At 29.0% G+C, this 21,530-nt stretch overlaps 2 protein-coding genes and 1 non-coding gene across 3 annotated transcripts; 2 read left to right on the top strand and 1 right to left on the bottom strand.

Moving 5' to 3' along the window:
- The first annotated feature begins 6,798 nt into the window (after positions 1-6,798).
- LOC137827732 (ferric reduction oxidase 2) lies at positions 6,799-10,934 on the top strand. Its single transcript, XM_068634022.2, has 8 exons — positions 6,799-7,199; positions 7,883-7,985; positions 8,064-8,258; positions 8,385-8,619; positions 8,786-9,113; positions 9,210-9,453; positions 9,618-10,327; positions 10,584-10,934. The coding sequence occupies exons 1-8, from the start codon at positions 7,001-7,003 to the stop codon at positions 10,721-10,723; spliced, it is 2,154 nt and encodes a 717-aa protein (XP_068490123.1). The 5' UTR covers positions 6,799-7,000; the 3' UTR covers positions 10,724-10,934.
- A 1,793-nt stretch (positions 10,935-12,727) lies between these two features.
- LOC137830777 (U2 spliceosomal RNA) lies at positions 12,728-12,922 on the top strand. Its single transcript, XR_011084264.2, has one exon. It is a non-coding gene; the product is annotated as a U2 spliceosomal RNA (small nuclear RNA).
- Positions 12,923-14,899: 1,977 nt separating this feature from the next.
- Positions 14,900-16,920, bottom strand: LOC137828911 (uncharacterized). The gene is made up of 5 exons (XM_068635663.2): positions 16,787-16,920; positions 16,194-16,288; positions 15,621-16,091; positions 15,403-15,458; positions 14,900-15,320 (listed from the first exon to the last, which is right to left on the bottom strand). Exons 2-5 carry the CDS (start codon positions 16,252-16,254, stop codon positions 15,135-15,137), a joined length of 774 nt encoding a protein of 257 aa, XP_068491764.1. The 5' UTR covers positions 16,255-16,288; positions 16,787-16,920; the 3' UTR covers positions 14,900-15,134.
- Between the last annotated feature and the right edge of the window lie 4,610 nt (positions 16,921-21,530).

Below are 21,530 nucleotides of genomic sequence, written 5' to 3'. Positions count from 1 at the left end.
ATTAGTTATTATATTGACTAAATTAGATACTATTTTAGAAACTACAAAAATTATTAATATCTAAATAAATTTTTATTATTGATAAATAGTTTCTAAATTGATATCTAATTGGCAAGATTTTAAATATCAATTATTTAAATTTTAAAGTTGATATCTAAAATTTTTATAGCTGATTAACTACCAATTTAAAAATTATTTATCAGTAATATAAACTAATTTAGATACAAATAATTTTTTTAGTCTCTAAAATAATATATAATTTAATTAATATAACAACTAAGTATTTTTTTCCATCATTTATTTATATATATATATTATTTATTATTACTTATGAAATATTAGAAACAGTAGTTCTAATTTATTGTAGACATATATTACTAACTATAAATATATTTCAAAAGGTCTAAGTCCACTTAATAAACATATTTGAATTATGTTTTGGGTATCTGCCTCTGGTATCCAATATTTATTTTTGACAAAAAAAAGTCATATTTTTTAACTAAATATTGGTAATAAAAAAATCTTTAATGAATAATATATTTTACATCATGATAATATATTTATAATTAATAATTCATTTGTTTTGAACTGTATATTATAAAATAAATCTTAATTTAAAAATATTTTTTTAATATAATTTAGTCATACGTAAATTACATTAATAAATTCAGTTCAGTTCGTTATGTTATGTATAATCGAATTTGGTTAGATATCAAATAAATGAATAATAAATTACTCTCTGATGATAAGAAAATGTGTTTCACACACACCCCTTTAAACTGAGAAATTAAAATGGTTAAAATAGTTGTTATATTTATATTATTGCGTAACTTTTATTAAAGAACTTTTCTTTAAATTTATCAAAGAATTAAAATGCTTGACAATATATATCCCAAATACCTTACTCAATAATTATGCAATTTAATATATATATATATATATATATAATTTACATGTTCGTAATGTATTACAAAAATAATATATTTTATATTATATGACAAATTTTTTTTCTTTATTAACTCTTCAACCTTTTTATGATGAGACTCACACTTTGTCCAAATTACTTTTATAACATACTATTATCATAGATTATAAAAAAATATAATAATAAAAATGTAAATAAGTTAGAATTTAAAATTTTCAATATAATTTCGTAACTGATAATCTTAGGAAAAAAAAAAGTTCTCATATTTCTTATTTAACTTACAACACATTATTTAACAATCAAATATATATTCACATTCTGGTATCACATTAACCATTCATGTTAAAAATTCACTAACATGCAATAATAGATACTTAACTTTATTATGATAAGAAAACACATAAGAAAATCATGAATTAGAAACCAATTTTAGAGATAAAAAATAATTAGTTGTTATAGTGACTAAATTAGAGACTAAAAATATTTTATTTGGTTTCTAAATTAGTTTCTATTATTCTTAAATGGTTTATAAATTGGTATCTAATTAGCAACCAAGGTTTTTCTACCAAATTTAGAATCTAAATAATTAGTAGTTAAAATTTGGTAGTTAATTAAATACCAATTTAGAAACTATTTAACAATAATAGAAACTAATTTAGAAACCAAAATTTTTTTTAGTCTCTAAAATAGTTTCTAATTTAGTCACTATAACAACTAATTGTTTTTTGTCTCTAAAATTGGTTTCTATTTCATGTTTTTCTTGTAGTGAAATATGTTCCACACACCCTTTAAAACTGACAAAAAAGAAGCAAATAAGCTAGTATTTTAAAACTTTTAATATAATTCTCTAACTGATAATTATTCAAGAATTTTCTCATATCTCTTTTTTAAGTTACATCATATTACTTAACAATCAAATGTCTATTCTTATTATCATATCACATTAACCATTCATGTCAAAAATTCATGGACATATAACAAGAGACAAATCTACTTCCAAAGGCTTTGGTGTATTGAAATTAAATTCAGAGATTTTCCCATGTCATATCACTAAGGCATCCTTACAACAAAGTCTCAACATCAAGAAATCTATCGTCACATGACAGGGTAAATTTTTTATATGGTTCTCCTTCATACCATATGATAGATAAGAAAACCTCATTCAACTCTCAATGTTTGGTCATCTTAACCAATGTGATTTCAGTGTATCAGGGAAAGTCAGGTTCATCTCTTCACATAGTCCCAAAATCAACACATTACCAAAACATCTCAACATAATATTGTCTTCCTGGAAATAAGTATCTTAACAATTCATCATGTACAACACATCATGTAATTATTAAAAATCAATATTCAATTTACATGTACAAATAAACATTCACTTTTAAACCAACTAAAATAATTACACAATAATCAAACAACCAAAATCATAAGTTTTTTGTTAGTTTGAGGGAAATTCTCTTCGTTTGAACAAAAATAGACTCGAGACAAGGGTCAATTTGAGTACTATTCTTGTTTGAGCAAAAATAGACTCGAGACAATGGTGTAATTTCAATACTATATTCACTTAGAGAAAATATCAGAAAGTTTGTCTCTATTAGCATACTCAACAAAATCCTAAAATAAATTTCAAAGTCTTTAAAACTTCAAAATGCAACTCATATTCAAGCTTAAACAATCAACTTTATCAACTATTTTTCCAATTTTTATACTTCAATTTTTATCAATTAACATTTATTGCACTCACCAAAACAATCATCCAAGAGAAATTTGGAACTTGTGATTCACATCTAGACTCCCTAACCTAAAGTTCTATTGAAAGATACAATTGATTTCCTTACATGATTGGATAATTAAGTACCCAAAAGAGCTCTAACACCTAAAGACACATAAATGACCTAACTGACACCACATAGTCCTAATCAAATATCCACTACAAGAAAAATTGGAATTACATACAACCAAAGAAACATTAACCACTAGATTAGACAAGTTCTTTGGTAATATTATGATTTTTATTATACTTATTATTATTAATATAATTTATACTTAATAATAATAATAATAATAATAATAATAATAATAATAAAATTAAAATTATATTAATAATAATAATAATAATTATATTAATAATAATAATAATTATATTAATAATAATAATAATTATATTAATAATAATAATAATTATATTAATAATAATAATAAAAATTATAATAATAATAATATAAATTATATTAATAATAATAATAATATAAATTATATTCATATTATTAATATTATTAATATTATATTCATATTATTAATATTAATAATATTAATAATCTATTTACATACGGAATAAAATTTGTATGTAATGTTCACTTTACATACGAATTTTGATCCGTGCATATGTAATAATCCGTATATAATTCAAGATTTTATTGTAATGATCTAAGTACATTATTAAGACTCTAAACTAACACATACTAATATTAGAGTTAGATACTTCACATGCAAAATATGTGTATCTTTACATAAGAAAACTCAATTTTATATAAACTTTTCAAAAGCTTCCAATATCATTATTAATTCTATTCCAAAGTTATTTTGAGTTCTTAGAATTGATATTCAAATATATGAATAAGTTTATATATACTTTCTTTTATTTTAAAATAATTTTTTAATTTTAAATATAAATATAAAAGTACAGTAAATATTCATAAAATAAAGTTATTATTATACACACACTTACACTCGTCTCTATCCCATGATTGAAAAAGCATAAATTACAGCTCACTTTTAATTACCTCTCCTTATATTGTTGTTTGCATATGTATAAATAATTGCAGATAAGTGTGATGTTATTTTTTATATAGGCTACATGTAATTTTTATGAGAGAATTATTCTCAAGTTAGGAATGTTTTCATATACAAATAACAAAATTATAGCAAACAATTATTCATATTTTAATTATATATATATATATATATATATATGCGCGTTCTTTTGTGTTTTTATTTTACAATCTAGGTTACATTCAATATTTTCCTAATTGAGATATATTTTCTCAATTTTTCTTCAATATATTAATTTATTTATTAGATATATAGATGTAGTTAAAAAATTCATCAATCAAAATACGTCACTATAGTATATAATAGAAAATATATATATATATCCGTAGTAATAAAATAAATTAAAACTACCCGATCCATTTGGATTTGCACTTTTACCGAAGTCATAATAGTAGTTTTAATCTTTTGGTTTGTCTGTATTTGCTTTAGTGGAATGTTAGATGAAGTTTCTGTCAGATTATGTAAGGAGTTGCTTTGTTTTTTATATATTTGAAAGGTGTGATGTAGTTAGGTTACTTATATCTTTTTTTAATAAGGGTTTAATCACCCCTAAAATGGTTCTAGTGTATATATTCTTGATTGCTGATAGAAAAAAAAATCAAATTTAACTTTATATTGGTAGGGTATGGGTAAAGGTATTATAGGACTAACTTTTACTTTGACATTTAAAAAAATAGTTTCACACTTACAATACTTTTTTTTTATAGTTAGTTATTTACAGATTCCTACATGCACTTTACTCAACGGAGTCCGAAATTTGACTCGAGAGGTCAAAGAAAAAGAAAATATAATTTTAGTAAAAGATTACATGCATAAATAAAGAAATAAAATTTTAGTATATAATTCATATTTTTATAAGTAATTGTTAGGTCATGGGCCTGACCCGACATGGGTTGTTTCCCGACCTGTGTATCTAACATTATGAGGGAGCACAAGTTAAGGGATCTCAATCAAATAGATTTAATCATCCTTAATGACTCAATTAAGACAGAATTTTGACTAAAGGTGGAGAGGTTATAATTTGGTCTATATATGCCTGAAGGATCATCTGATATATGATCTAATCATCATCTAATAAACAACACAGAGAGTACTCTCAACTCCTATTTCATATTATACTCATTATATTTATGCTCTTACTGACTTGAGCGTCGGAGTGTCATCGCAAGAAGTTCGTTTCCCGAAGGTTAAATCACTTGAAGGGAGACCACCACCAAAAGCTCATTCAGATGCCGACCGACCTCGAGTTGGCTAGAACAATAATAAATATAACTATAATAAACACAAAAATAATATAGAAGAAAAAATAATTTATATAAATGAAATAATTTTAGATAATTATATATAGACAATTCGACATCACAAAAACTCCATTAATTTTTGTTCTTTTTATTATCATGTTATGTTATCCAATGTACATTTTTTTTTCTTTATCTTCCCAGATATATGCATAATCATTCTTACAAATTTTAGGGAAGCACGAAACTATCATTTAAACAAATTAGACAGTGAGACAAGGTATACTTACCACCTCTTTCCTCTCTTTTTTCCACCAAAATGATACAATTATGATCTCATTTTACAGATTTGGGTAAGTTTAAAACTTTAAGACAATTACTTACTACAACTGATGAATTGTGACCTGCACCGGATAATGAATACATTTATGATTTGATTTGGATTTCCAAAACACTTATTTTAATTTTGAAATCTCTTTTTCATTATGTTTCCAGATTTTGTTTTTCCATTTTTTTTCCAAAATATATTTTTTTTATTTCAAAACTGTTTTTTAGAATGATATTTCGATTTTTTAACTTATTCAAGAATTTCATTTTTACAACACAAAAATATATTCTGGATTTAATTTTCCAGAATGTATTTTTTGTATTCCATATTTTCAATTTCTGAATGAATGAAAATTTTGGAAATTTAAAACTGGATCGGATGCATGTCATAATCACATTTCGAGTGTAGGAAGAATTAGCCAAACTTTAAAAAGTAAATAAACCTTTTTGACTTTTGCTTCTTACATCCAATTAATTCTACATGCATCCTATCAATTTTTAAAATTCTAAAATTGCCCTTGCACATTTCAGTACATTCTGGAATTGAAAATCTGAATTTGAGAAATACCCTTTGAAAATGGAAACAAAATATGTTATTTTGCATTTTAATCAAAAATAAAAAATTAATAAATGGAAGTACAGTAAAAGAATTTGAGGTATCACCTATTCACATCCATTTCATCATTTCTACAAATATCTATTTTAATAGTCTTCTATTCATCCATAAATTCATTTATTATTTCAGTTTCCATAAAAACCACTCTCTTCTTCATTCTATTTGTCATGCCCACTGATTTTCAGTCATACCCATATTTATCTACAAAACCCTCTTTAAGCATGGAGTTTGAATTTTTTTTAAAATATCTATTTTTTAAATTATCATTCCCTATCCAATAATATGTCCAAAAGAGAATATTACTCCCTGCACCACACTCCTACTTAAAAACTAAAGAAAGACATTTTTGTCATTTAACATCAAATATAGGGTGCTTTTTTTTGGCTATTTTAAATTTCAATAATACATACATTCCAATATCAATGTATTTTAAACTGATAAATAAGCAATCCCATGTATTTAAATCGCAACACAGGTTTGTTTTAATTGGATAGACCTAAACATTTAATCTCTCACCAATATAAGGGCAATGAAAACTTAAAATACATTTAAAGTAACAAATATTACTAAAATGTTCATCATAAGGTATTTCATCTCATTCAAGTACAAGATATGTGTGATACAAAAGGACTCTCTTGCCATAAATTTTTGACCACTAAAAGTTATTCCTAGAAGTACTGTGTTCATGCATGACTATTCCAACTTTGAACCCCACATGGGACTCTTTTATGCGGTAAGTTAACATAAAGACAAGCTAGGCTTCTATGGTGTGTGGCTTTAAATTTGACAATTGACAATTGCATTCCAAAGACCCCAAAAGTGATCAAATTCAAGCACAAAATTCCATTTTCTCATGTGTGGACGTGATGAAGCACCAAGTGTGCACGACTTTACGATATTACCACTGAAATAATTTACATGTGACTAAAATCGGAATCATTTTGTATTTTAATTCCACCTTATGCATGTTAGCTTTAAAAATATATATATGCATGTGCGTTGAGTGAAGTTTGTGAGAAAAGAGAATCATCTTAAGCGCAAGAGAGAGATAGAAGAAGCATGAATTCAGAGTCAGAGATGAGTGGAGGTGTTTCTGGGAAGATGAAGAAGTATTTGCAGAAGGGGATATGGTGGTTCTCATTGTTCATCTTTGTTGGGTATGTAATGGTTTGGATTCTGAGGCCTACCAACTTCTTCTATCTACAATGGTTTCCACACATTGAAGCAAAGACAGATTCAATATACTTTGGTAAACAAGGTTTGTCACTATCACACTGCCTTTCAACTTTCTTCCATCTTCACTTTCTCAACTACACACAAAGAGTATTTTTCATTAAAATTAAAATAACATTCAATTTTCCATAAATTTAGATTAACTTATGCTAGTTAATTGGGAAAAATCTTTCATATTAACTATAGTAAGACTTATTAGAAAAGCTTGATTAATATTGTTAGAGAATTCTCATCTTTTATAAAATTTATCTAGATTTAAAGTTTGATATTTAATAGTATGATGTGAAGTAATGAAATTTTGGATAATAATATAATTTAAATTTAAATTTCACAAGAATGTTTACAACCAAAAGAAAGATATGAAGAGAAAAAAAGTATACAATGAGATAAGTAGTGTGAGAATAATATATATATATATATATATATATATTTTTTTTTTAATTTTTGTATATTGTTTCTTATTTTAGGGGGGAATGAATGAAATGATACATATGTTTAATAATTATTAGAAAAATGAGTTATTTTCAAGTTCTTCAATCATATTATTCACCAAATATTTTGTGTGCAATGAGAGGAATTGGTTGGTATTTATGTTATTTAGTGAACCCGGTGGATGAGAAGAAATATGAACAGAGATCTATTTTTATTTATTTGGTATAAATAATTTGCATTATTAATTTATTTGATCCACCCTTTGACTTTGCACAGGGACAATCATACTGATATACACATTTCCAATCCTATTAATTGCCACTTTGACGAGTGTATACCTTCATTTGGAGCAAAAACGTTCTAATCACAATACTGAAAGGTACATTATTTCATACCTCAGTCTTTTCATCACTTTCTTATTCAAAATTCACTGATTTTGGTAATTTCTATTTTTTAGCAAGGGAGGGAGATTCTTAGGATTGGCATCATGGAAAAGACCATTGCTTACAAAAGGTCCTCTTGGGATAATCACCATGACAGAGCTCTCTTTCGCCATCATGTTTGTTTTACTCTTGATTTGGACCTTCTTCTCCTACTTACATTCCCTGTTTGCAAGCGCCGCAAAAGACGCAGCGAAGGAGAGAGACCAAGTGTGAGAGAATAACCCACCACTCTTAATTTGACATGAATTTTCAAATCACAACAAATGAGTTATTTGCTGTAAAAATCAGGTAATATTAATGTATTTCCCAGTAACAGAATAGTTCTTGTTGCACAGGTGGGAAATCAAGCTGGAATATTCATCCCTTGCTTTAGGCCTTGTTGGGAATATTTGCTTGGTTTTATTGTTCTTTCCAGTCTCAAGAGGGTCTTCAATTTTGAGGTTCATTGGCCTAACTTCGGAGGGAAGCATCAAGTATCATATATGGCTAGGACACACTGCAATGCTCCTCTTCACAGCCCATGGTCTAGGTTATATCATTTTTTGGTACAAGACACACCAAATCTTAGAGGTAATAAATAATAGAGAACCTTATATACTAACTACCTCACAAGTACTTTAAAATTTGCAAATGACCAACCTGTTCAAAGTCCATGCCCTTTTGGTCATCTTCCAATCATAAATTACTGAGACATCCTTCAAGCTATGTAACTGACAGTCCACAAACTTTCATGCAGATATTCAAATGGAACAAAGTAGGAGTGTCAAATGTGGCTGGAGAAGTTTCTCTACTTGCTGGATTAATCATGTGGGCTGCTACCTTACCTTCCATAAGGCGAAAGGCTTTTGAGCTTTTCTTCTACACTCATTACCTCTACATTGTCTTTGTAGTCTTCTATGTGCTACATTTGGGATTTTCCTACTCTTGCTTAGTGCTTCCAGGGTTTTACCTATTCATGATCGACCGATACTTGAGATTCCTACAGTCTCAGAAGAAAATTCGGTTGGTTTCTGCCCGAGTTTTGCCTTGTGAAGCTGTTGAATTAAATTTCTCCAAGAACCTAGGTGAATGAAAGGCTCTGAGAAGTTCTTTATGAAATGTGTATCTGATTCTACTTTAAGTTCCAATTTTTTTATTTCTATCTCATTTTGCTACAACAGGACTGAGCTATGCCCCTACAAGCACCATTTTCATTAATGTTCCTGGTATTTCCAAGTTGCAGTGGCACCCTTTTACAATCACCTCCTGCAGTGATACTGATCCTGACACCTTAAGCGTTGTCATCAGAAGTTCAGGAACCTGGTCCAATACTTTGTACCAGAAGCTATCATCTTCGTCCCCATTATCCCACCTTGATGTCTCCATTGAAGGACCCTATGGACATGATTCAACCTCTTACTCAAGGTACTAGAGACTTGCTAGTGGAACCGTTCCACTGTATTTTTTTTAATGAATTCAATTCTTGGGAAGATTTCAAAATCAAAGAATGGTATTCAATATAGATAAATGTTTTTGTGTTAGATAAAACTTCACGGGGTAGGACTTGATAAAAACTTCCATGCATGCAGGCATGAGTTGCTTGTGTTGATAAGTGGAGGAAGTGGCATTACTCCTTTCATTTCCATAATCCGTTCACTGGTCTTTAAGGCCAACACTGAAGGTGGAAAAACTCCAAGAGTTCTTCTTCTATGTGCCTTCAAGAAGTCTATTGATCTTACCATGATAGACCTCATCCTCCCAGTTTCTGCCACCAGCACCACCTTCGATATCTCACGCTTGCAGCTCCAGATTGAAGCCTATGTAACTAGAGAAAAACAGCCAGACATGAATGACAAAAGGCTTACTCAAACATCATGGTTCAAGGCAAATCTATTAGATGAGCCAGTTTCTGAAGTTTTAGGAAAATACAGTTGGCTCTATCTTAGCATTATCATCTCATCCTCCTTTATATTATTCCTTCTACTTATTGGCATCCTAACTAGATATTACATATATCCAATTGACTATAATACAAACCTGATATACCCTAATTTCTCAAGGTCTAGTCTAAGCATGTTATTCATATGCATATCTATCGCCATTGTAGCAACATCTGCTTTCCTATGGAACAAGAAACAGAACAAGGATTTGGGGCAGATTAAGAACATTTACACATCAGATCAATCAACTTCACCGGGTTCAGGATACTACAATGCTGACAAAGAATTAGGAAGTCTTCCCCTCCAATCCCTAGTCGAAACAGCTAAAGTACATTATGGAGAAAAACCAGACATAAAAAGTAAGATTATTTTATTATGTTTTCCCATTTTTTTTCAAATTAGTTAGTTACATTTCCTCAAGCTTAGTTAAATATATTTATATTGAATCTTTTTTAGTTAAATGACATCAAACCAAAAATTTAGTGATATAACAAGTAATGCTTGTTGAAAGATATGCTACTAAAATTATGAGATTTTTACTTGTTGGCACAAGTTTCTATCTACTATGGATGTTCAAGTAAAACCTTAAACAGTAAATTTTTCATTCTTTGCCAGAAATACTCTCTGGCTGCACTGGATCAAGCATTGGAGTTCTTGTTAGTGGCCCAAGAAAAATGAGACATGAAGTAGCATCAATTTGCACTTCTTGTTCCACAGATGACCTACATTTTGAGTCCGTTAGCTTCAGCTGGTGAGCTACATAAATGCATTACAATCCTGTAATACAGTGTACAAAAGTGATTACTTTGTTTGTAAATCTTACGTAAAACGGATCATTTTGCTATGTATACTGTGATTAGTTTGGTGAAATTGTAACACGATGGCCTAGGATGAACTCTGATCAACTATCTTACTTCTTGATCATGTATTCTATTTTAATGTGAGTAAACTTTATCACAATCAAAATCAAGATGGGACTGACACAGTCCAAAAAATGTTAAAAAATGAATTTCCAACTTTATCTCTTACTGGAAGTGTTGAGTGTTGGACATCTAACACTGACATCCCCGACACCACAGAAAGGGAGTAAATTGTAACCACTAAAGGTTCCTATATTAGAGTTAGGCCAGTGTTAAGAAAGTGTTCCCTATTACAAAAGTCGTAGTGTAATTCAACTTGGCAAGATCAATTCATACTACTGGCTGTTACCATTGGTGCAGTAGATTGCACCAAGTGAATTTTCCTTTACTCTTAAAGAACCACAATAGAGACCAAGAAATGAGAAGAACCTCTTCATAGAGACAACAAATAGAGAGCCTCATATAAAGTTTCTACGGGAGAAAGATAGTGAGTTAATTTAGAAGAGTTTTATCCACACAATATAATTGTTATTTTGTATTTCCATTATTTTTATAGTGAAAGATTAAGTGGCCTGCGAGTCGCATGATCTTTTGCACTAAAATTCTATTATACTTTTAGGCAGATTTTACATTTTCGGTCAGTGGCTATTTTGAATTCAAAAGGAGAAAAACACACGAGCATTTCCCAACAAGTTGTTGCTAATATTTGGTTATTTCAGTGCCCACCCTTCAATTACGGTCATAATACATTTCTGCCATGAAGTGTATCATTGCACTTGCCAAAACAATTGCTAACTCTAGCTGCAACAATAGTACTCGTACTTACAAAGGTTCTAACAGGTCTACAAATTTGAAAGTTAATGTGAAAAATTAGTTGATCTTTCACAAAACTTAACATGGTGATAGTTTCATTAGGGATTGCTGCTACTATAACCACCGTTAGACTGTAAAACTAGAATTAGAATGGTATGGTATGCTATTTGAAAGTACATAGCATTCGCTCATAAAAGGTGATTTCTTCCATAACTCACAACAGTGTGTGCTAGGTATATTACATGGTAACATAATCAATTAAAGAACATCAAATGTTTTCTTGTTCCTCACTGCTCTGTGTACTGTTCCATAGTACTTGCATATGTTGTTCCACTCTATTTTTGACTCAGCCCTTCAGTTATGCTCTACCTAGGTGCTGATTCTCATATCAATGTTCTAGAGATTTTTAAACAGTACATCATATACAAATGCTGCAAAATTTACTTTAACCAACTACTCCGATTCACATTTGTGCCTTAAACATACCTAAAGGGCATTGAAAATTATATTAAATCACAAAAGCATAGCAATACATGCAAGCAGTTCCAACCCTTCAGCAATATATACCTTTCGTCTTGTTTGCAGTGTTAAACTCTACTCTTGCAACTCTATTTTCACCTTCACATGGTTTACTTTTCTTGGCTGAATATCATTTACAGATACAAAATATGCAGAATCAACATAGGATAGGGTAAAACAAATGTAATATAATGACTAAGGGACCAATGAATCGGTAACTTCTTGAATCAATATTGGGTTGTGAATTTTGCGTATGTAGTCAGTCTCTTATTCTTCAACCACTCAGCGCATTATCTGGTGGTGGCAGAATATTGTTATGGGTGTTTGGATCGGTATGAAGAGTGGAGCATTCAAGATTGACCATGAATTTCTGTATGGAAAGTTTGATGATTTAACACAATGAATCCCTCCCAATAACATCATATAAGCACTTCAGATATAAATATATTTTCTTTTATCAGGAACTCGGAACACAAATTACCCATTACTAACTCCCACATCGCCTGAGAGAAAGCGCCCAAAGTTCATATATTACTATAAATTAAAACTTGCAATGCATTCCAAATCATACCTTTCTCGGCCTTTTGGCTAAGATCAAGTGTAGTATCTGTTCTTATCAGTTTAATATCTGATATGTGGGCCAATGGTCCACACGATATTAAATTAATTTTTTGATGGGAAATGTCCAATCAATAGCTTGCTATTGGGATGTTTACGTGTCGCCTATGCTTTGCACTATTGCATTGGCCTGGCACACCCTCTATTTCAGTTTAAATGTTTTACTTTCAAAGGTATACTCAAACGTGGAAATTTAAGTTTTCTACTTCTATTAATAATTTGTTGGGTTATATTGTGTATACTATGTTAATTTTCGCCATTTGCGTACAACTTTATAAGAATGCCTTATCAATATAATTATTCTAAAAATTAGGGACAAATGAAACAGAAGATCATTTATTGAAAATAAAACTTGGGAAATATGAAACAATTCTAAATTAAAATAAAACTAGGGACATATGAACAAAAGAAATCAATTAAATTTTTATCTTATTCAGGAAAATGTAAAAACATGATAAATTTAAACCAGATCTGGAAATCGGGATTCGGTATTATTATTCACATCATAAAAAAAGGAACTCCGTATTCTTCACGTCATAAAACAGGAATTCTTCAAATCATAAAACAAAGGAATTTTTCACATCATAAAACAAAGGAAAACAAAGGAACAGGAACTCGGTATTCTTCACATCATAAAACAAAATATTAACATCATAAAACATAAAGGAACAGGAACTCAGTATTCTTCACATCATAAAACATAAAGGAACAGGAACTCAGTATTCTTCACATCATAAAACAAAATATTAACATCATAAAACATAAAGGAACGAGTGATTAAATTAAGTGAAATTGAGTGGTTTGAGAGTTGAGATTTCATCTTGTTCTGTGAAAGAGAAACAATTATTTCAGTTCTATAAACGATAATACCTCACCACCTCATGATTGGGACATAAATTGATAATACCTCACCACCTCATGATTGGTAAATAAATGGAGTGATTTGAGAGTTGAGATTTTATGTTATTGTTCAGTGAAAGAGAAACAAATATTTCACTTCTATAAACCTATAATACGTCACCACCTCAGGATGCATGATGCGATTGTCTAAATGAATGTGGCCATAAGAGATTATAATTCACATCCATCATAGATTTAAGCTAAACTCCACCTTTTATTTATCTATGCCCTAAATATCACCTTATTACATTTCTTTTACCTATGTAGATTCTGCATATTTCATATTTGTAGATGAATGGATAGTAAAGATGCAATAGCTTAGTATAAACTTAAAAAAAATAAAAAATAAAATACTGCATGACCTTGAGAGGTATACTGATAGTATTATTTAGAGATGCTAAATATATGAAACCTGTTTCAGGAGGGAAACCAAAACAGAACATCACAACCGAAAATGATTTATAAGGAAAGTTTATCCTAATAGCTACTGTTATACGTGAAACCAAAGAACAAGATGAAAAATGTTCCAACAGACCAGATACTGTTGCTAATATGTTGCTATAATCATCATCATTATTTTGTGATATAATGTGATTCTGTTTAGGGTTTTCTTCTGTATGTGCTGCAATATTTAAAAATTACTAACTCATTTCCGTCTTCCTGTCAGAATTACTCTACGTAGGTTTAGGTTGTACCATAAGCTAGCGCTGTAACGAAGCATTTGATATAATTGATTCAGTACCATGTAAACTAATGTTTTTAAATATGTTCAAATTACAAATGAATTTTGGTTTCATCCTACAATCTGCTGGCAACAACATGTATGTTTCGTAGCTAAGAAAATGTGAAACTTATATTGGATATTTTTAGAGAAAAGTTTTGTTGACACTATGAAAAGTAAATAACATGCATTTGACACTTTTTACAATAATATAATAATATTTTTAAATTAAAAAATAAAAGTAAAAATAAATAAAATATTAATTTTTAAAGTGAAGTGTATGTGTCAATATATCAGAATCCTTAACAAGTTAAAACTGCTAAATCTGTTACCACCTTTGTGAGCATGAGAGAGTTACCTAGTAAGATGTGGTTATTATACATTTCAGTGGATTTGACAATTGTTGAATTACACACACTTCATGCAGAAAATGCATAGTGATTCATGACCATGTGTTAACCAAACAGTACGTTATAAAAAACACGAAAAAGAGGCGCGCATAAGAATAAGAATTTCAACATTTAACCGATCTCTAAGAAAAACATTCATTGTGGGAGCACAATGATTTTTTTTCAACACAGTACAGATATGAACATGTCTACTAAAACAATGCCACAATCACACAAGTGAGGCACAGAATATCTAAGATGAACAAAAAAATACTACTATCATTGCCAACACCATCTGTGGCAAAAATACCTACTCATATGAAGTCTTAAGTTGTTGCAAGAGAAATCAATCTTTGGACAATTTTGGTGTCTCGATCAACTTGAAATTGACAGTAGAGTCACTCCACATTGTACGGTAAGTTGATAAGCCTGGAGTCTTGCAGTTTGTTGGGGAGCCACACAGAGCAGATAGAGACTGCCTTTCAGGCAACCATTCAGGTATCTCCTCCAATTCAAAGTATGCACTTTCAGACTGAAAGAATGGAGAAATAATAAGTTAGAAGGAGGGAGGATACAGAAGACCAGGAGAAACACGAGGAACTGCAAAAACAAACCTTCAGTTTACTTATTGCAGACAGTTCAAAGGACATTGCCATGTGATCATCTGCATCTGATCATAAATCAATGAATAAGTAAAAAGCAACTACCAGCTAAAATGAACAACATTACCATTCACAAAGTTCAACTAGCAAAACAATAATTAAAACAAGTGGCCCAAGTTAAGAGACAATATGCACCAGATTAAAAACATAATAAATGCAATAACAATTACCATCCTCAAGTCCAACAGTCTTGAAAAATTGATGCACGTCTTCATTTTCAAGCTGTGATTTTATACATTTCTTATGATCGTGCAAGATCCATTCTTCAGCAATTGCACTGGGAGGAAGAGATTCCTCTATCAGCGAACAAGGTTTCAGTGTGTGTTTATCTTTATTCTCAGGAACTTGTGGCTTCCCCGAGTTTGAAATGTCAGAAAGTGCTTTCCTACTACCAGTAAGTGATTTCCCAGAAGCTTTGTTGCCAATTCTTTTGTCAGTTTCAAGATTCTTTGACTTCTGCAATTTCGGTGCCTTATTAACAGAGGGTTTGCCTATGTTCAAAGAACCATCTAGGGCTTTCTTTCCATCAAATTGGTTTATGAGGTTCCCTGCATTGGATAGATCTCCAAGTGGTTTTCTTCCCCCAACTCTACCTTTCCTCTGTCCTGGTAAATCTGCCTTCCCAGAAACAGATCCTGCTCCTGCGCCAGTATATTATGAATTAGCCTAGGCACAGTAAAAACAAAAAACTACCAGAAAACCAATTAATGATTGAAGAAATTTAAACCAAAAGAACCATATACCATGAACATGGACATTGATGAGGTTTTGGTTTTGAAGCAACCGACCATTTCTTGCTGCCATTTTTGTTAATGTTGTCAATGTTCAAACGAACGTCCTGCATATATTATTGTTAGTAGGTTAAACCATCCTACAAAATTCTTACACCAAATTTCTGTCTCTATTTTCAGAGAAAAATCAACAACCTACTCATCCAAAATCTCAATTTTTCACTAGTTCTTTCATTTCATCTCATCAAACTGGATAAAGCACAAAGGTAAGATTAAAAAACTCTCCAAATAAAATAAAAAAAACCCTAATATGCTCCGTTAAGGTCCTTAAACTGAATCCCTATATTTCAAGTGATTGTTGGATGCAAATGCTCAATCGAATGGAACCAGACAAGGCCTGAAAACATACGATCAACTAAAAGAACTAGAAAACCCCATTCAAGATTTCAAATTTCCCAACCCAAGATTTCAAAAATCCAAAAAAAACCTCACGTTTCCTTCTTCTAACCTGACCGGAGAAAAACAAATGAAACAAGATCTTCCTTCACACTACGGAGAAGAAGATAAATAAACCTTCCTACAACAAAGCGAAAAGGAAAACTTACAAATAACTCCTTTCTTTGATTTCTGGATAAACTGCTTCTTTCTCTGAGAATTCACTCTTGCTTTCTCTGTAATTTTTTGATTTGTTGATCACTTTTCAAGTACGTATAAGCAAAAGCCACAACTTTAAATGAACGAAATGGGTTTCAACGGTAACTAACTTTTACATTATTGTCCCTCGTAACAACATTTAATGACATTAATACCCTCCTAATTTCTTACCGTTGCCATTGCGAATTCAATTACTATTTTTCTTTATTCTTTTTGCAGTTTATTGTGAATTAATAGTTTTGTCTATTCTTCTAAATTTGCCAATAAATTATTCACTGAGTCTCATAAGAATTATTTCTTTCTTACAAATTAATAATTATATGTGGCGAATTAAAAATATAGTGTGCTCTACGACACACGTGAGTGCATATTTTTGTATTCATAAAAATTGAATAGTGATAATTTATACGGAAGATTTTATTTATTTAGGCTAATGATACTTTTTTAGCTAAAGCAAAATAAAAGGCGCATGAAAGAATTAATATGCTAATAATTTGTTTGTAAATAACTGTATTAAATAATTGATTATTTTAAATAATTTAATTAATTAATTAATTAGTTAGAATAAACCATGTATATTGTTGTATGTGATGAATGTCTCATTTCGGCCATTATGATATTTCTGGATGTGATGTAAATATTTGAAATATCTTAGTCTTTGATTTTAGTTAGGAGAGAGAACGTGTAAAAGGTTATTCTCTGTCAAAGTTGGTATTCAGTATTTTGTTGTTGAAAGTAATAATGTTATTAAATACGTATATTTGTCTTGTCTTAGAGTGTATTTATAGAGTTAAGGAAGAGTCTATGTGTTAATATTGGTATTAGAGAAAATTTCATACACATAAGTTATGCTTAAAGGATCATCTTAAACAATGGTTAGACTTGATTATTCGAAGTGTACTTATTCTTGTAAATATTTCTTTCATAAATATTGACGTGGGATCGGTCATAAATGACGACATCGGTCATGAATGTCGAAATTGACCATATACAATATAATGTCAAAATTAATATAATTATGTATTTTTTTATATATTATTTATTATATGAAAATCTTTAAATTAAAAATGTTAACATTTTTATAAAAATAGTTCAAGAAAAATTTAAATCAATAAAAAATTATTTTATTTAAGTACATTGATTGATTGTATATATAATATTATTGATTTGTATTAACTATTTATTTTTCATGTATTTTTTTTATACATGCAACTGATATCAACAAATCTTATTTTTTATTAATAATACTTCAAAAGGAAAACATCTTTACATAAAATTTTAATTTGTGTATCTTTTCCTTAATTATTTTTATTTATATGGCAATTATTTTTTATCCTCACTGCACTACAAGAAAATCATTAAATAGAAACCAATTTTAGAGACAAAAAATAATTAGTTGCTATAGTGACTAAATTAGAGACCATTTAAAAAACTAAAAAAATTATTGGTTTCTAAATTAGTTTATATTATTGATAAATAGTTTCTAAATTGGTATCTAATTAGCTACCAATGTTTAACTACCAAATTAGAAACTATTTATCAATAATAGAAACTAATTTAGAAACCAATAATTTTTTTAGTTTTTTAAATGGTCTCTAATTTAGTCATTATAACAATTAATTATTTTTGTCTCTAAAATTGGTTTCTATTTAATGATTTTCTTGTAGTGACAGATTGAAGTGTAGAATTTTGGGTATTCTTTGCCCCAAATTTGCATAACACCTAAGATTTGGGTTTGAGTGAATGCCTAATTCGCTCAACGCATCTCAAATTCGCTTAACATATTTTTCCTGCACCTAAGTAGATTAAAATTGTTGATTTGAGGGTACTATCGACCTTAAATTTGCTCAACATTTTTTCCTTACGTTTAAGCAAATTTAGATGTAGTGTTTGTTTCGGGGTGGTTTCAGTCCCAAATCCGCCTAGTGCAATTTCCCTACACTTAAGCATATTGAACTGCAATTTTTAGGATGTTTTCGGACTCCAAATCTTTTTAGCGCCAAAATCCTAAGTTTAGCGTATTTTCCTGGGCTCAAGCCGTTTTGACAACAATTGTAATTTTCATTTAGCTACCTTTTTGTGTCTTTTCTATAGGTTATAAAATTTAATTAAATATTCTGAAAATTTATCATTTTGTAAACTCTAAATGATTACAACTTTCTTGGACATATATTTGATTAGATTCATGTAACTTTAAGTGTTTGTAATAAGCAAATCTAACATTTATCAAAATGAACAATAAGTACTAGTTATAATCAATTCATTTGTAAACTTTTAAATGTTATGTGATTGGATGATATATTTTGCATATTTCATATTTCACAAAGAGATAAAAGTTTTATTAAAATAAATTATCTAACTATTCTATTTACATATTTCATGAAGCAACTATATAATAATATAATATTTTGATGTTATATTATATTTTTGAGTTATGAAAGATGATGTTGACTATGGCTAATAGGTGGTTGAAGAAAAGTGTACTCTATTTTTAGAAAAATGATACTTTGACAACCATAAGAATTGTATATAATTTTTAATGTGATGAATTTAAATACAAATATATATAATAAAAGATAAATTTATAATTAAATAATATAAAAAATATTAAAATAATAATATTAAAAAATATGGGTTATTAATATATCATTATCCATGTTTTTATTTTGTAGTTTTGTGAAGAATAAGGATTGCATTTGGAAAGAGGAGCGAATGTTGAAGTCTCTGTTTGACATGAGGTGGAGCTATCAAGGTTCAGAGAAAGACCTTAACTTCAAAACTATGCTGCACATACTTTAACACTCATCACTCAAATTTAAGTTTTAGGTCAAAATTTTAAAAAGCATATACTCTTTACAAATTACTTTAAGATACTCTAGTTGTTAACGGTTAATTTTTTATTTAAAAAATTTAAATTGAGTATAACTGTTTTACATAAAAATTAATTTCAATCATAATCTGAGTCAAACCACATACTACAGTAAAAGGAATAATAATTATAATAATAATATTTCCGAGTATTCTCTCATAAAGGTTTAAAACGAGAGAAAAGAACGTAGGACACGATCATTAAACACAAGAGGAGAATAATTAAAATAGTTTGGTAAAGAGATTAGAAATTTCTTTATAAAAATGATTTTATTTAGGTGAGATAAAATTATCGTAACTAACAAAATTTGTTCTCAATTTTTTATAGGTGACAAATTTTTTGCTTATTTATTTATTATAATGTTTTGCCCGATTGTGTGTGGGAGGGAAACAAACAGAGAAGCAAGTGTTAGGAGGAACTGGTTGGTGTCGGTAAGAAACATAAACGGGAATTTATAATAGATTGGAGATTCGTTAAAGTAACCGGGCCTTATAGAAAGCTAGCATGACCGCGTCTTTTGATTGGTCCACTTGGCTTGGGGGACTTTTTCACTGTAGTGGATTGAACTGAATGTGTGCACTTTTAGAATTGGTTCAAAACACAAACACCCATTCATTTTCATTCTCACAAGTACAACACATTATTATTCCTTCAACACATTTCCCACGCGCCTCTCACACCACGCTCCCTCACCCATTCATCTTTCACCTTTCATTTTGTTGGGCAAAAATTTACCAAAGTTTTAAATTAATAAATTATAAATATCTCTTAAAAATAGTCTTTCTCTTTTATATTTACTCTATCATCGAATTAAGTAACATTTTAAACAAACAAACAAAAAATTTAATTATATTTTATGAGAGTTGATGTTCGTTGTTGACTGTCATTATTTTGTTTTTAAAGAAATATTTAAATGAATTAATAAAAAAAACTGCAATATCATTTAATCATTATGTATAATTTGAATTTTAAGCTGCTACATGTAAATATTTGTTTCGTTGAAGATTTAAACTTTTTTATATTATAAATGCATACAATTGTTTTTTAAATTTATACTGTGTTATAGAAAATTATACTTTTTTATAGAGTCTCTCAAGACAAACTTTTTAACACAAAAGAAATTGCAGAGGAGATTACAAAGTATATTGCTTTTAGGAAATGCACTGAGAATTACAACTTTCAATCAATTCCCAAGGATTTTAGAAAAAAAAAATATTAATAGACTTTACCTGCGTTTAAGTATGAGAGATTATGTGTTGATAGAATATTTTCAATGTCTAGCTTATTACACTTTGTGTTCATGTTTAAGCTTGAGAGATTCTGTATTAAAAAATTATTTGTTGATCCTACAATGACGTAATAAAATAAAAAATATTAATAATATTTTATTTTTATAATTAAAAAATACGTGATATAATAACAAATGTCTATCAAACTATGATGGGATCAATGTCTCGATTATAAAAAGATGTTTTATCAACATAATAATTTACATGACAAAATTAAAGAGATAAGATGGAAATTAGTTATGATAGACTCCTAATTATAAAGATCTAATTATAATATTATAATAGATATTAGTTAAAAAGATAAAAAAAAATCCAATTAACAAGACTCATGAATCCATGCATACATTAACAATGACTAATGTGTCTAACATTATTCTGTAAACTGATGATGTGTCTATCATTCTGAAAACTGATGGTTGAATTTGTTACAACCATAAATTTATCTTAAACTTTATGAAAAAATTATCTAAGATAGACTTTGTCAATAGATCTTCAACTTCGTAGTGTGTAGGCAGATGAACTAGGATGACAAATTTG

The sequence above is a fragment of the Phaseolus vulgaris genome, chromosome 7 (assembly GCF_051622355.1).
Source record: "Phaseolus vulgaris cultivar YP4 chromosome 7, ASM5162235v1, whole genome shotgun sequence".
NCBI classification, from domain to species: Eukaryota; Viridiplantae; Streptophyta; class Magnoliopsida; order Fabales; family Fabaceae; genus Phaseolus; species Phaseolus vulgaris.
Note: the sequence above shows the minus strand (reverse complement) of the source record. Positions and strands in the feature narration are given on the sequence as shown.

Excerpts from the sequence above, each read along its gene's own strand:
- LOC137827732 (XM_068634022.2), top strand. The coding sequence starts at position 7,001 with ATGAATTCAGAGTCAGAGATGAGTGGAGGTGTTTCTGGGAAGATGAAG. Across the intron at positions 7,200-7,882 it reads AATATACTTTGGTAAACAAG|GGACAATCATACTGATATAC; the intron begins GTTTGTCACTAT and ends GACTTTGCACAG. Across the intron at positions 8,620-8,785 it reads AGACACACCAAATCTTAGAG|ATATTCAAATGGAACAAAGT; the intron begins GTAATAAATAAT and ends ACTTTCATGCAG.
- LOC137828911 (XM_068635663.2), bottom strand. The coding sequence starts at position 16,254 with ATGGCAGCAAGAAATGGTCGGTTGCTTCAAAACCAAAACCTCATCAAT. Across the intron at positions 16,092-16,193 it reads CATCAATGTCCATGTTCATG|GAGCAGGATCTGTTTCTGGG; the intron begins GTATATGGTTCT and ends ATACTGGCGCAG. Across the intron at positions 15,321-15,402 it reads CTGCAATAAGTAAACTGAAG|TCTGAAAGTGCATACTTTGA; the intron begins GTTTGTTTTTGC and ends CCATTCTTTCAG.